At 30.6% G+C, this 14,582-nt stretch overlaps 1 protein-coding gene across 2 annotated transcripts in view; it reads left to right on the plus strand.

The window, feature by feature from the left end:
- Nucleotides 1-499: 499 nt before the first annotated feature.
- The window catches only part of LOC124360546, a 37,556-nt gene continuing 23,473 nt past the window's right edge, over nucleotides 500-14,582 (plus strand). Inside the window, exons 1-3 of one of the 2 annotated variants that reach the window (XM_046814257.1) lie at nucleotides 500-650; nucleotides 7,825-7,948; nucleotides 10,473-11,473. In XM_046814257.1, the coding sequence (XP_046670213.1) occupies nucleotides 7,906-7,948; nucleotides 10,473-11,473 (1,044 nt within the window). In that variant the 5' untranslated portion in view covers nucleotides 500-650; nucleotides 7,825-7,905. Of the gene's footprint in view, nucleotides 658-7,824; nucleotides 7,949-10,472; nucleotides 11,474-14,582 lie in introns of both variants that reach the window. The other variant, XM_046814258.1, reaches the window with a different exon arrangement.

Raw genomic sequence — 14,582 nt, forward strand, 5'->3', positions numbered from 1 at the left:
AGTCACTATTTTTTATTTATAACTAGGATACAGATAGCAATGGTTTACATGGTCTAACTTTTTCATAATTTTAGTTTAGCATCTTGAGTAGAATTATCTAATTCTTTGTCTAATGTTTGTAAAAATGGATATATGTCCGTTGATATGAAAAATAAAAATAAAATAAAGAATGCTAGGTAATCCATCAACGACCTCCGCATATTGAAAAAGTGACTGTATGGTTTAGCGTTGCAAGTTTTGGTGTTATTAGGCTTTGTATTTTTGTTACTGTACGTAATTATTGTATATATGTTAAAGAGAAAAAGGATAATAACAAGATTTAATACAGAAAACTACTACAACATTACTAATAATAACTTGGCTACAGAACTATAGCACTAGTGTACACTGAGGCTTCAAAAAATGATATTTAAGCCTGCCACGAGGCAAATGTGCAAAACATTTCTTACTCTATGTCATAGAGAAAATAAGTTCGTTACAAAATAATTCCACCAGACATGAAACAGGCAACAGATTCAAATTTAAAGTAGTGTTAGAGACCAGAGTTAGAGTTCAGCTAGTCAGCTGATCATAGTTCTTTCTAAGGTTCAAAGGACTGAGAATCAAGGAATAGGAAAAGGATTTTAACTAGACATTACATTGTGGAGAAAGTAAGTGGTGGGTGAGACTTGTAGTATTAAGTTTTATACCTATGTTTTAAACACATATTTAATTTTGTTTAACTTTAGGTACACTCTAATTTTAAGATTAAGATGTGTGTGGTGTAGTAAATTAAACTAAACAGGTAAAACAGTGATTAGGCCTAAACCTTTGAGTCATTTGAATTTGGCATGTCTTATTTAATTTTAGTTAGGACTAAAATGCTAATTCAATATCTACACTAGTTCTAGGTTACATAACTTTTTAACTTGATTGGATATTTTGAAGGGTATTACTTAACTCTTTTAGTTCCAAGACCATTTATATAGGTTCAGCCTGTTAAGTCATAAAACGCCAAGAGCCTTTATTTAGGCTCTCAACATTTTCATGCAGTACACAACCATTTATTGACTAGCCTAATATCAATAACATTATTACTGATTTATGCATTTTATGTGAAACTAGCTGTTTCCCGCGGCTTTGCACGCTTTTCGTAAGCTTTGCCCGTGTATTGGTTTAATTGAATTATATTTACAACGCCGATGTAGAGTTTGCCTTGTTGCCACGATCAAGAAAATATGTTTATGTTTATAGCCATTGTGCACGTACATGTACTTTATTATAAAGTGGTCTAACACTCAAACTTTAAGTCAATCAGAAATATATCTTAAAGAAAAATATACATAATAACTTAGCGCCTTCAAATAGTGTTTGGCTATGTAATATACGTAACTGTCTTGTAATTGCAGTTTATAGTGTGCAGGCGCTTTGAAACCTTTTATCCTTTGCAGCGCCGCTTGGAGCTGAGTTACATCAATGGGCATAGCTTATCCGTGGAAAAATACGTATACATACAAATTTTCATAATGATCGGTCAAATATTGTACGATTCCATAAAGGACAAACACACAAACATTCATTTGTATATACATAGATGTACTATAGCAAGTAGCACTGCAAAGACATTCATAATATAATATTCAAACAAAATAACAATACACAGTAAAATGTTTCATCTAACGACACACGCGTTTCTATGGTAAAAGTCAGTTTTGTACTTTGTTTTCTAATAAATATATAAATTGTTAGTATTATTTTACCAAATTTTCACAGGACTTTCTCAATTAAATATATTACACTATAATACAGAGTTTGTTGAGTAAATATTATTTTCAGGTATTTATTGAGCTTTTAATTTACACACGAAAATGGAAAAAGTATCTAACAGGCATACGATTTTAACAGATCAACATTTCATAAATTCCATTACATGTCATTGTTCCCCTACGGAAAAAATTAGGGCAAAATTCATTAGATTATCATAAAATTTAGTGAAATGAGAACGATTTATAATTGTATAAGTGTGTCATAATTCGTAAATTTGCCCGGGCGCTACTGCGACATACCCTCCGGCTATGCCGCAGCGCCCGACGGGACAACCCGCACCAGTAACTCTGGCATTATGTGACGCGACCTGCCCAATATGCTTGGCACTAAAAGGGTTAAGACGATCTAAAACCAATAAAAAATGCCCCATAGCTTATTAATACTGTTTCAGTCCAAGACGAATTTTACAAATCATATTATTGCACAAAATGAATAACATGTATGCTATTTGAAATTTATACTAGACTGCAGTATAGTAAGTGCCTCTACCACAATCGAATCAAGGTATTAAATTATTAATTTGAAATAGGTATTAAATTATTAATTTGAAATACCTAAGTTATTTAATATCAAAACATTCTAATTACTATATTTATTTACAATTACTTTTTCCCAATTTTTTTAGTATTTGAGTTGTAATATTGTTCCAAATTAATTCAAACAAAGTAAAATCATTTGTATGGCATTTGAGTTATGGCAAACAGTGAAGATTCATGTGTTATTTGTGTCACAATCTGTTGAACACGTTTGTCCCTCAAAATAGTAAAAAGTAACAATGTTAACATTGTTTTGTTTGTTACATGTTATAAATACGCTTAGCCTCTAGGCTTCTAGAGATAATTTTTATTCATAACTAAATTATTCCTTTTTTTATATACAAAAACCACTGAACTACACAGCAATTTAAAATATCCATTAATTAATAATTCAACTTATTGGTTTCTGTAGTTTAGATAATTTTGAATAGGTATCGATTATTTGATTGTGGTGGTGGCGGCCGCTTAGGAGAGGCTTTAATAAGCGGCCTACACTCGTTATTTGATTGCTATTATCGAACAATTCGATATATTATCCAACTTCAATGTATGTAAAAATCGTACACAATAAGAGTTATAATAAATTAGTACCGTAACGAGAAGAATCTCATACATTGCCATTTTAAATACACAAATTTTATAACAACATTACAAAATAATAAAACCAACTATGGTCTAGACTTAGATATCACAGAAACCTTACAATATTTATAACTTGCCCAGCTAGATATCAATAAGTAACCGCTTTTGTGAAATGGAGCCCATGTGTTACCAGGAGCCAAACCCACATGTTGAAGCTTCTTAAACAAATCTCGTTACGTTTGAGAAATATCTTACATATTTTTCTCATATTCATCGCCATTTTCAAAGTCTCAACATATTTACTTCTTGTTGTTTATTGTTTACATTAAAATTTGTATAACTATGAAGTTGAAATCATATAAGTAAAATAAATTGTAATATTGAATTATCATTTGGATACAAACAATCGAACCATTTGATAATAGCGATCAAATAACGAGTGTAGGCCCCTTATTAAAGTCTACCCACTGCTTATTATACTGTAACCTTAGATTATATCCCAAATAGTCCAAGCTTATATATCAAGCCTTTGATATTTTACTAAGATTTGCTACTGTCTCAAGGGATCAGTGCCAGCTGGTGCAAGAAGAACTGTGTAGACTTTAATAAGCTGCCTACACTTGTCAGTCAATTGTTTTGATCGAACGTTTCGATATATTGTAAACTTTGATATTATATAATCGTAATTCGATATATCATTGTTAATTGTAGGTAACAAGAATTATAATTCACTAACTACAAAAATAATACGACTTTTAAATTTAACAATAACATAAAACACCACAAAACATATCATATAAACTTTACAATACAGTATTTACTTTATAAAATGAATGAAAGCACTCTTCATAGACAGACAATTCCCTGCAGTGAAGGCATTCACAGACAGTCTGCCAGTATCCAGATCAAATGAAAATTGCCAAAGTTGTCCCAGTTTTCAAGAAGGGTGACCCTCATGATGTATCTTGCTACCGTCCTATTTCTCAGTTATCATGTTTTTCAAAAGTCTATGAGCGAGTAGTGTACAACCAATTTGCCTTTTATCTAGAATCTAATAGTTTATTTGACAAGGAACAGCATGGTTTCCGATCTGGCAAGTCTGTGATTACAGCTGCAACTGATTTTGTGCAGTCAATAATTGAAAATATTGATAAAAAGAAAAAAAGTGGCTGCCATTTTCCTTGACCTGAGCCGAGCATTTGACAGTGTCTCACATCCTAAATTACTACAGATTTTGGAAAACCTCAATATTGATAGAAAAACAGCTGCTTGGTTCAAATCTTATTTAACAAACCGCAAGCAATATGTTGAGATAACAAAGCAAAATGGAAAACAAATCAACAAAATTCAATCAAGACAACAGTTCACAAAATATGGCGTCCCCCAAGGTTCCATTTTAGGCTCTTTGCTGTTTATATGCTATTTGAAGGGATTGCCCAGTGTGGTCATGGGAAATGGGAAAATTTGTTTATATGCAGATGACACTAATCTTCTTGTAACAGAGGACAATATAAAACAGCTTGAATTATCATCTTTTCTTAATATTTCCAATCTTATTCAAAATATGGCCCAAAAAATGTATTAGTAAATTATGAAAAAACACACCTTATGCAATTTTTTACAAAACAAAATTCAAATAAAGAGACCAACCTTAAAATCCTAATAGATAATCATGAACTGGATCAAACAGACAGCACAAAATTTCTAGGGTTGACGATTGACAAAAATTTAGACTGGACAAACCACGTAAATAGAATTTCATCCAAAATATCATCTGGATTTTTTCCACTCTGAGAAGAATGTCAAAGCTGAGCAATCTCAAAACATTGAAAACAATTTATTATTCACTCATTCATTCTCACGTCACCTTTGGAATTAGCCTATACGGGTGGACAGTCCAAGCAAATCTCAATAGAATTCTGAAATTACAAAAACAGGCTGTCAGGATCATGTTAAATCTTAGATGGAGAGACTCAGTTAAAATTTATTTTGCTCAGCTACAAATTCCAACAGTATTTGCCTTATATATTACTGCCACAATCTTAACTGCAAAAGAATGTATTGAAATATCAGATCATCCTACTCAAAAATACAATACCAGGAATTCCAGATATAGAATAATTGGGCATCATAATCTTGAGTTCTATAAAAAAAGCCCAACCTACGTGGGACTAAAATTTCTTCAAAGATTACCTTGCCACATTAGATCAGAACAAACCTTGCCAAAATTTAAGAAAAAATTAACAAGTTACCTGACAGCAAAGGCACTTTACTCAATAGAGGAATTTTATGAATCAGATGGCCCATTAGTTACTTCATTAATTTGAAGCTTATTTTTAAGAATTTAAAGTTCTCTTTAATTTGTAATATGAACTTACAAAAATATAATGTTTATAGATTAACCATTATATATTATGTATGGCTATTTTAAATTGGAATATATACCCAGAATTCTAATTTGTTAATGTAAAGATTAGTCAACTATATTGTATATACAATGCTGACACTATTCATGTATAAAATGTATACAACTATGAATAAAGAGATTCTTATCTTATCTTATCTTAGTATTCCACTTCTCAAACTTATTTTTACTGCTCGCCAAGAATTTCATAGTTTGGGTATTTGTACCAGTTAATGGATCAATGAAGTATTTAGAATGGTTTACAGTAAAATGATCAAATCCATGATCAGTTAAATGAAAGTAAGACTCCTACAAGTCTGTGACTATTATGGTTTCTGGTTTGACATGTTTCAATATCAAAGGTATCAGAGTTTCTGCGTCTCTCTTGTTGTTAGGACAGATCTCGAGTGTGTATCGATGCTCTCTTCTATTCCCTTCAGGTACAGTTTCTATTAATCCTAACACCCAAATTCCTTCAACTAATCTCCCACGATTAGTACTTTCTTTTGCCCATTTTACATTCATCAACTTCTACTATAACCCCAGGGTCACCCAACTTTTCCTCCCTGTTAAACTTATCATCTAGCCAAATAAAACATTCTTCTCTACAGAAAGAAAGCCAGTCACATATAGTTCTACACAATAGTTTTGCTCGACACATTATACTTTTCGTCACTGCATTCTAACATCAAAAAGTTATAATTTGTCTGGTTCATAGAGAAATAGTGCATGAGAGTAACTATTTCTCATGCCAAACTTAGAACCTTCAAAGAACATGTTGGCAAAAGCGTTTTTCGTGGCAGTATGAGCATTCTCATATCTTTTTTGGTATCTAAACACTAAACACCACCATGTTTGCATCTCTGACACGAGTCTTCATTTCACTATTGCAGATCATACAAGATGGGTTTTCAGGAGCCAAATCCACATCTTGCAGCCACTTAAAACAAATATCGAGTGTGTGGTATATATACACTCACAAATGACCTTAAACTTACTTTAATAATAACAGAACAGACTAATAGAAAGATCTACTGAACCTAAAACATGTTAACCACATGAAAAATTAACTGTAACCTGATTGAGGTTATGCAGCTGGTAGATTTGTAAAGGCAGATGATAAACAAAACAGGCAGTGTTGCCACCCGCCAACATAAAATTACCAAATGTTCTGCTCATACTATTGTAAAGTAACACACGAATGAGGGTATATACTTTAACATATACCAACATGAATTTAAATAGTTTTTTTTGTAAAAATTGAGAAGAAAACCAAAAAAATATGCTTTAGTCTAATAATTTGGCCAGCACTGTACATGTGTGCAATAATATACAATTCAAAAGGGTATAAATACAAATTTATTTTACAGAAAATGAACCATTCAATAATTTAATATTTGAGATTCAGATCTTAACGTACAGAAAAAGTAATGAGTAACTATCCCACCACTACAACATGCCCCAATACACATTAGAAAGCTGATACAACACTGATATCACAATCTTGCCTAGGTCATTATTTTTAGGAATAGTGCAGTCGTAAAATACGATAAAGCCCCCATCTCTCTCTTGCGAGAACCTGACTCTATTCTCAATATACAAGTTCACATATGCAGACTTGAAACAAAACATTTGTATCTTGTCTCCATATTTTCCACTTGGTTGGGAAACAGAAAGCATTGTATTTTGTGTACAGAAATATACAGACTTGTATTTAATTATTTAAACATAACCAGGTATAAGAGAAAACATCTTCCTGACAGTCAATATACAATTACAGAGCCAACCAGATATGACAGGTTTTACTGTAAATATTTACATGATAAGCTAGATATATGTTGTAGATGGACAAAAGAGTAAATTTTATTTTAATGTAATTTATTGATAAACAGAATAATGTTAACAAGGACTGATCTTCAATATAGGCCAAAGGCACCACTAAAACAGCATTGATCGCAAGGAGTATTTGTGATCAGTAGGTACTTTCTCATGTCAAACCTATATTGATATTTCATGATTTGATCATGGGAAAGTTCCTATCACAAATGCCTATGAAGCCATAAGTGCTGCCTTCAATAGCATTCTGCACACCTGACAAAAATCTTAAACCTTTCCTTGACATAGTATCCATAAGTAAAGATCAGATTATGTGTACACCTCAATCCATCTTCGAGTTAGATGAGATAAGAAGTGGGAGAGTGATGGCTTCCTTACTGGATTTTCATGTTTCTTACTTCCTAAAGACTGCCTGAAGTTGATCCCATAGTTGCTTAGGATTACACAAGAAAACACAAAGAATTGATATTTATTGTTTAAGTTTTGACATTTTTAATATCATTCCAAAATTTAAGTTTTTTATATGAAGTGTTTTCAATCAAATACGTAAAAATTTTACTCTTTAAATACAAGTACAATAATCATGTTCAAGTCTTGACCAAACTTAACTAGAAATGTCATGTAACAATTACTAGATTCTAAAGTATTACTATATTTTAGTTTTAGGTAACTGAAGATTATAATTTCTCCAAGATCTTCTGCTGCAGAATATGAAAATTTTGCTATCTGGAAGATTATTGAATGTTCAAGCAAACTGAAAAGATGGATGGCAAAAACTCAGCTCGTAAGTTTTAATGCATTTATTATGAAAAAAGGTCGAAACTATTTATTTATTTAATTTAAATTCTCTTCAATAATACAGCACACTTTTATTTTAGATTTGGCAGCAATAGCAATTTCTAATATATTTTGTAGCAAATATAAAACATACCCAAACTTAAAAATCCCCACAAAGGTATTGTCAATAAGAGAAAAATGTTATGGTGCTATCTGAACAATATTTTACTACTAAGAAACTGTTTGCAAAATATCTTTTTTATATCATAATTAAAAACAAGAGGATTACAATTTTTGTATCTGGAATAAAATTAAATGTAAACAAATTAAACATAAACGTTGGTGATAGTTAGCTGGTTAGGGGAAAGAGTCAGTATAAAAACTGCCGACACACGCATCTCAGTGTCTTTTTGAGTATCTTTTATTTCAGTTTTATTCTTGGTGTTTCGAATTAACTTATTACTCTACAAGATTGCGCAGGATTTTGTGGATTATTGTGTTATTTTTAAACAAAAAAGAAATAAGGAGATTGGATTCACGTAATAATTAACGCAAGTTTTCAAGGTAGTACATGTCGTTGCAAGTATTTTTCAAAGTAAACTCTTCAATTTTAATATTATTTAAAAGTTACTTGTAATAACCATTTAGTATATAACAGAATAATTTTCATACATCAAGATATAAAGTTTTTTGGAAATATTTTTGGTGAAACATAGTTAAATTACAGTATTAATAAGTCTATACTAATAGTAACAGGTTGTGACACACATGGTACAAAGAATTTTTCAGGAAGTTTTTATAGTTCAGTTTTATTTACCTTTGTTTATAATAGAGAAAAGTACATTTTATTTTCAATTAAATTAGAAATCTTATTTCATTTGAGTTTAAAGGAAGTTAAAATTTTTAGTTCGATTTTAGTTTTGAAACAAGAAGTTAACTTAAATTTAATTTATTTTATTTGAAAGAAAAACCTATTTACAACACAACTGACCGTGTATGCTTTTGGGAATGAAATCGAAATATCTAACAAGTACAAGGATTGTTTTTTTAAGTCCAATTTAATTTTAAATTACTGAACTGCTAACTAATAAACAATTTTTAAAGTGATTTGAGAAAGTATTCTCCTGTCTATCTCCTCTATGAAATAGAATTAATTAGTTTTTAAAACTGGATAATTAATTGCAGTTAAAAATTGTGCAAAGGGATTTTGTGAAACTTGCGGATAGTAGTACACTAAAAGTAATAGATAAAATTGAAAAGTTAATATGCTAGCAGTTGTATACTGTGAATTGTTTTTACACAACTAATTTTGATACAATAAACAATTTTGTAATTTACTTGATTCTTTCCTGCATATCAATAAAGTCTCCTGATTTTTAGGAAATTTAATTCTAAGAAGGAGAGAGAGCATAAGGAGAGACCCTTGTGGCTTGTGTATTTCAAATAGTGTAGGTAAAGCAGTGATCAGTGGTCCCTGAGACCAGATTAGTCCACCATATAGTTGTGGTGTATATTAGATCTGAAAATAAATTGGACATATACAGAGGCAACCATTAGGTACAAAATTATTATCTAAACAATCAGATGTAGGTAGAAAAAATCTGTGTAAAGTTCATCTTTAAATTATGTTAGTAAATTAACACAAATAATAAATATATTAATTTAAAACTTAGTGTGATTACTATATAATATTTTATATAGTAATTACTATTGCAATTTTATATAGTATATATTCGTATATAGTCTCCCTTAGGGCAAGAAGCTTATAAATTGCACTTAGTCCTGTAAGAACCTTAGCACTGCTTCCGGAGTGATAGGATATTCAGGATGGATAAGGTTAGGGGGTAGGGGCCGCCTCCTATCGAGATCCATGAGGAAGAATTAGGGCACTAATCTCAAATTCATGTCTCCCTGGAAGAAGGGGAGGCCAGCTCTGAACCAGCCTCTTCAGCCAAAGTAGGCAGGGGGTGGTACACCCTTGTAGAGGCTAGCATGAATTTTTAGTAACAGGTAACACAATAAATGCACATATTTATCAATAACCTCAATTATAAATATGTATATTTTAAATTTATTCAATTTATAATATTTAAATTGATAGGTAGAACAAGCTTAGTGCCTTGTAATTTCAATGATAAAAAACTATACATATTACAAGAAAAATCAAATAGTCAAGTACTAGGGTGTAAAAGGTTAAATCCAACTGAAAAACTTACATTACTAACAACAGCTGCTATCACATTTGTTGTTTTCCTGTAGTCTGAAAAAGCATGCATCTTTAAAGTTGGTGTGTTTGACTTGTAGCTTCTTTCCTAGAACTATATCAACATACTCGTTCTGATGAATGAAATTTGACTTGTTTATCTATGAAATTTTTTTTCTTCTCTAAATCTGTCAGTATTTATAAGACCAATTAGTTATGTGTTTAATTTTATAATACATTTTACTCAGTTTACTATCAAATTAGTCTAGGCTGTTATTTTGATTAATGTTCTTTGAGATCTTTCCTATCAAATGATGTTCTTTTTTAGGTGATAACAATCTGTTAATTGACTTCAGCAGCCCTCGGCCAAAGTACAAGCAGACAAAATTACATGTACAAAGTCCTCGAATAGACAAAATAATTGATTTATCAGTAACAATTCAATCAAATTCTGATGTAAATACCAATCAGATTTCACCATTTAAGGATCCCTTTGAAGAAGTATTTGCTAATGCTTATTTGAACAATAAGATAGAGGAAGATTCTACTAAGACGGAAGATGAAAAACAATCAACTACTCCTGATAATGTAAAACCAGAAAGCAGTAAACATGATCCAAATGTGTCTGCAAAAGAAGAAGACATTGTTCCAATTGAAATAACTCAAACAAATGTTGAAAACAAAGAAGTTATTCCCAGTGACATAAAAACTTGTGTCAAGAATATTGAAGAATCCAAGAATACTTTACAAAACTCAGATGAAAATGTTGACAATTCTTTCAGATCAGAAGAAAGAGAAAACTGTACAAAACAGGAAATTGTTCAAGAAATTAAGGTACCCACAATAATTAATGTTAAAAAGTCAAACGAAGTTACTGAGGAAATTATCGAGACTGAAATTGTTCCAACTAGTGTTGGAACTGAAGGAGACACCACTTTTACGAATATGAATACAAATAACATTACTCAAACAAAAATTACTTCAAAGTCAGTGGTTGTTACAGATGGTGAAGATAGTCAGTCCTGTATTTCTGTTGATTTCTCAACAGATGAGGGTTTGAAAGCAACAATTGCCAAAAGAGTGAATCGCTGCATTCAGAAAGTGCTTAATAACAGCCTAAAACAAAAAAATAAAAATGAAGATATTGGCATGAAAAAGACTCTAAATAAAAGATCATTGTCTTTTGTGTCACAAACATCTAAAGTTGTGAAGTGTAACAGGCTGAATAAGAGCTGTGAGCAGTTTAATTTAGAAAAAGAAGAATTGGTTAATCCAGAAAGCTCAGGGGAATCTCATGATATTAGTCTCCTCAGCAGTGGATCAGACGAGGTAAGTATGTATTAATAATGTTTAACATTGCTTTGCCTTTTTTGTTCTTGTAGAAAAGCTCAATTTAAAGCAGGGGTTTGTAAATAATTAACTTAATATAAATTTTAATTTTAAAACATTGGAATCTATACTGATGTCACAGCTGATTATGTTGCTGGAACTCGAGTCTGAAACAAGCACAGCTTTTGTTGTATGTTTATTGACTTTCCTGAGTAATACTCTAATGCCGTCTGTTATAATATGTATTTATATAATATTTTAATATTATAATATATTAAAAGTATATACTATATAGTGTGTGTGTGTGTGTGTGTGTATATATATATATATATATATATATATATATATATATATATATATATATATAATATACACTAGCTGACCCGTCCACACTCACTGTGGCTTGGTTATTTATGATTAATATTATTTACAAATTATGTATTATATTAAATTCAATTACAATAAATAATATGTAAGTAATATCACACAATTTTTAAAACAGTCAAGCCTATTTTTAAAAGTACTTATGGAGTAACATGATATTTTTTTAAACATAAGTAGGCATACAATCATATATACATGGGTGCTGAAAAGTCCCGGGACGGTCTAATAACTTTTGAAATAATTACAATATAAGAACCAAAATTTACATCAAGCTTTTGCTCATATAAAACTATTATTTTATGTATTTCACCATGATATCCTGCTTATGGGGGACGTCCCGCTAGGGGTTGGTGAAAATTCTTAAATAGAAGCATAGGTCGAGTCCTACATCAAATTAAAGCTCTTTTTAATTGAAACGTTTTGGCGAAAATCTGACGTAAAACAGTTGACGCATTACAAAATGGCGGACACTCAAAGATTATAAAATACAGAATTTTTCAAGTGCAAACATTCTGGTTGTTAGAGAAAACTGAGACACTTAATCTTTTATTTTACTTCTTTTACTTCAAAACACTTACCAAAACAGTTATAACAAATGTTCGAAGTGTTTGCCTTCAGTTTGCTGACAATATCCCAATCGATTGTAGAACGCTGATATCGCATTGTTTATCTGGAAATTCCTTATGAGCAGGTAAGGTTTTTACCTTTCTTATCTGGGAAAAGTATCATTAAACAGAAGCCGTACCTCATCACATGATCTAATACGGTCACCAAACCCGCGCATCATTAATAAAGTTATTCTTTTCTCTCTCGGAAAGCGCCATAGCAAAATAAACTAGCACTACTGAAACTACTTGCAAAATTAGGGCTTGAAGACTTCTAAGTGACTGAGTTGATAAAACAACTGTATCTGTCAGCTGGCAATTTCATTGTTGTCTTTTTGGTCTTGTTTGCTCCAGCTGATTACCTTCCAGATAAGGAAGGTATTCTTATTCACTTATTCACTGTTTATTTACTTTCGTTTGTACTGTTTCCTTTTATATTTTTATATAATTTTTGCACCTGAAGACGGTTTTCACCGAAATATAGTGCCAATGTTTTAAAAACAATTTGTTTTAATTGTAAAGTAATTCACAACAAATAATATATATATATATATATATATATATATATATAAAATATGTGTGTGTGTATGAAGTAGATACTAATATGGGTTCCTAGCTCACTTTTGGGACAGACTAAAAATCAATGTAAATTTCTGTCCAAAGTACCATAAGAAGAAAAAAGTAGAGAGAATCTGTTAATAATAACTGAAAAATTTCTCCAAAACAGTATTGTGATTCTCAGGAGAAACAACCCACTCCTTTACTCATGATAATCCCCTTTTTCATAAATAAAGGTGATTCTAATTGTGTGAAATAGCTGTTATTTCGATAAATAAAAAGAATTTTCATAGATATCATCAGAATTTCCCTAGGTAAAAGTTTTCCTCATAAAAATATTGTCTCTTTGACCAAATAAAATATTAAAATGAATAAGAATGAAAATAGTACACATTTCATGAAACAAATGTTAAATACATTTTTTTTTATTCAATATTGAAGGTTGTCTAGTATAAAAAGCGTGAAAATTAACTCCCAAAAATCACTACTGCCCTGGCTGGCAACTTTTAAAAAAAAAGCAATTATGAAGTCGAATTGCAAAACTGTTTTAAAACATAAAGTTCTCCTTTTTTAAATGAAAATAAACCCTTTATTGAACATGAGTTGAGAAAAAATTAAGTTAATGTACAAATCGTAAGAGAAATAGATAAATTATTTCAAAAAATGTTTGAGGATAATCGTTTTTGTTAGGTGAAACCTTTCGAGTTGTTAAGTGTAAAGATGGTTTTTGTGTGTCAACAAGTTATCGCAGTGAACCAGTTGGAAAAATTCTTCCCTAAGCAAACTCTGTTTGAATAATCGTAATTATTTTCATCAAGACATTCATCATTTCTTTTATCCAAATGTACTATGGAATCATAAAATATTTCAGGTATTATCTTCTCATAGTAAACATGTTTATTTACACCAACAATCTGATATATTCTTTAAAAAAATAGATGATTTTTGAATATCTTCAAAAGTTAATTCAAAATCTTTATTCTTCAATATACATTTTTTTTATCGTGTCCATATTGCAATTTTCTAAGCAAACTATGCAATTGTGTTAATTTGTTTTTTATTTTCTTAGGTTTACATCTTTCATACAAGATTAATTTGCAGTGTTTACAAACTAGATATCTGTTATCAATAATTTCTCCTCTCTCTGAACCTTCATAAGTTTATCCTAAAGACTTCTTTGTTAATTTTATGTCAAATTTTTTTCTGAATGCAAAGAGAAATTATAGAGCTAAATCTACAAAGAAATAAATTTTTCAGCACAAATGTTTGTGTTTATATTTCTACAACCAAAATAAATATAAATGATTTTATTTTATTATTAAATTATTTAGGTCAGCACGTATTGCTCTCATTTTCCACCGATTGTTGGTCATTTCAAAAAATTTGTTCCAGTCAAAGACTTGGATGCTTGCCAGCATTTTTCAGTAAACTGTGCAGTTAATCAACACTAAATTTTGGCAGGTTTTGCACCTTCCCGTGACAGGAAATGATAATAACTCATAGCTTATTTGTTGTACTGACAGGAGCGCTTTACTTGACAAAAAGCAGAATGTGATATATAC

Source organism: Homalodisca vitripennis, chromosome 4 (assembly GCF_021130785.1).
Source record: "Homalodisca vitripennis isolate AUS2020 chromosome 4, UT_GWSS_2.1, whole genome shotgun sequence".
Lineage (NCBI taxonomy): Eukaryota > Metazoa > Arthropoda > Insecta > Hemiptera > Cicadellidae > Homalodisca > Homalodisca vitripennis.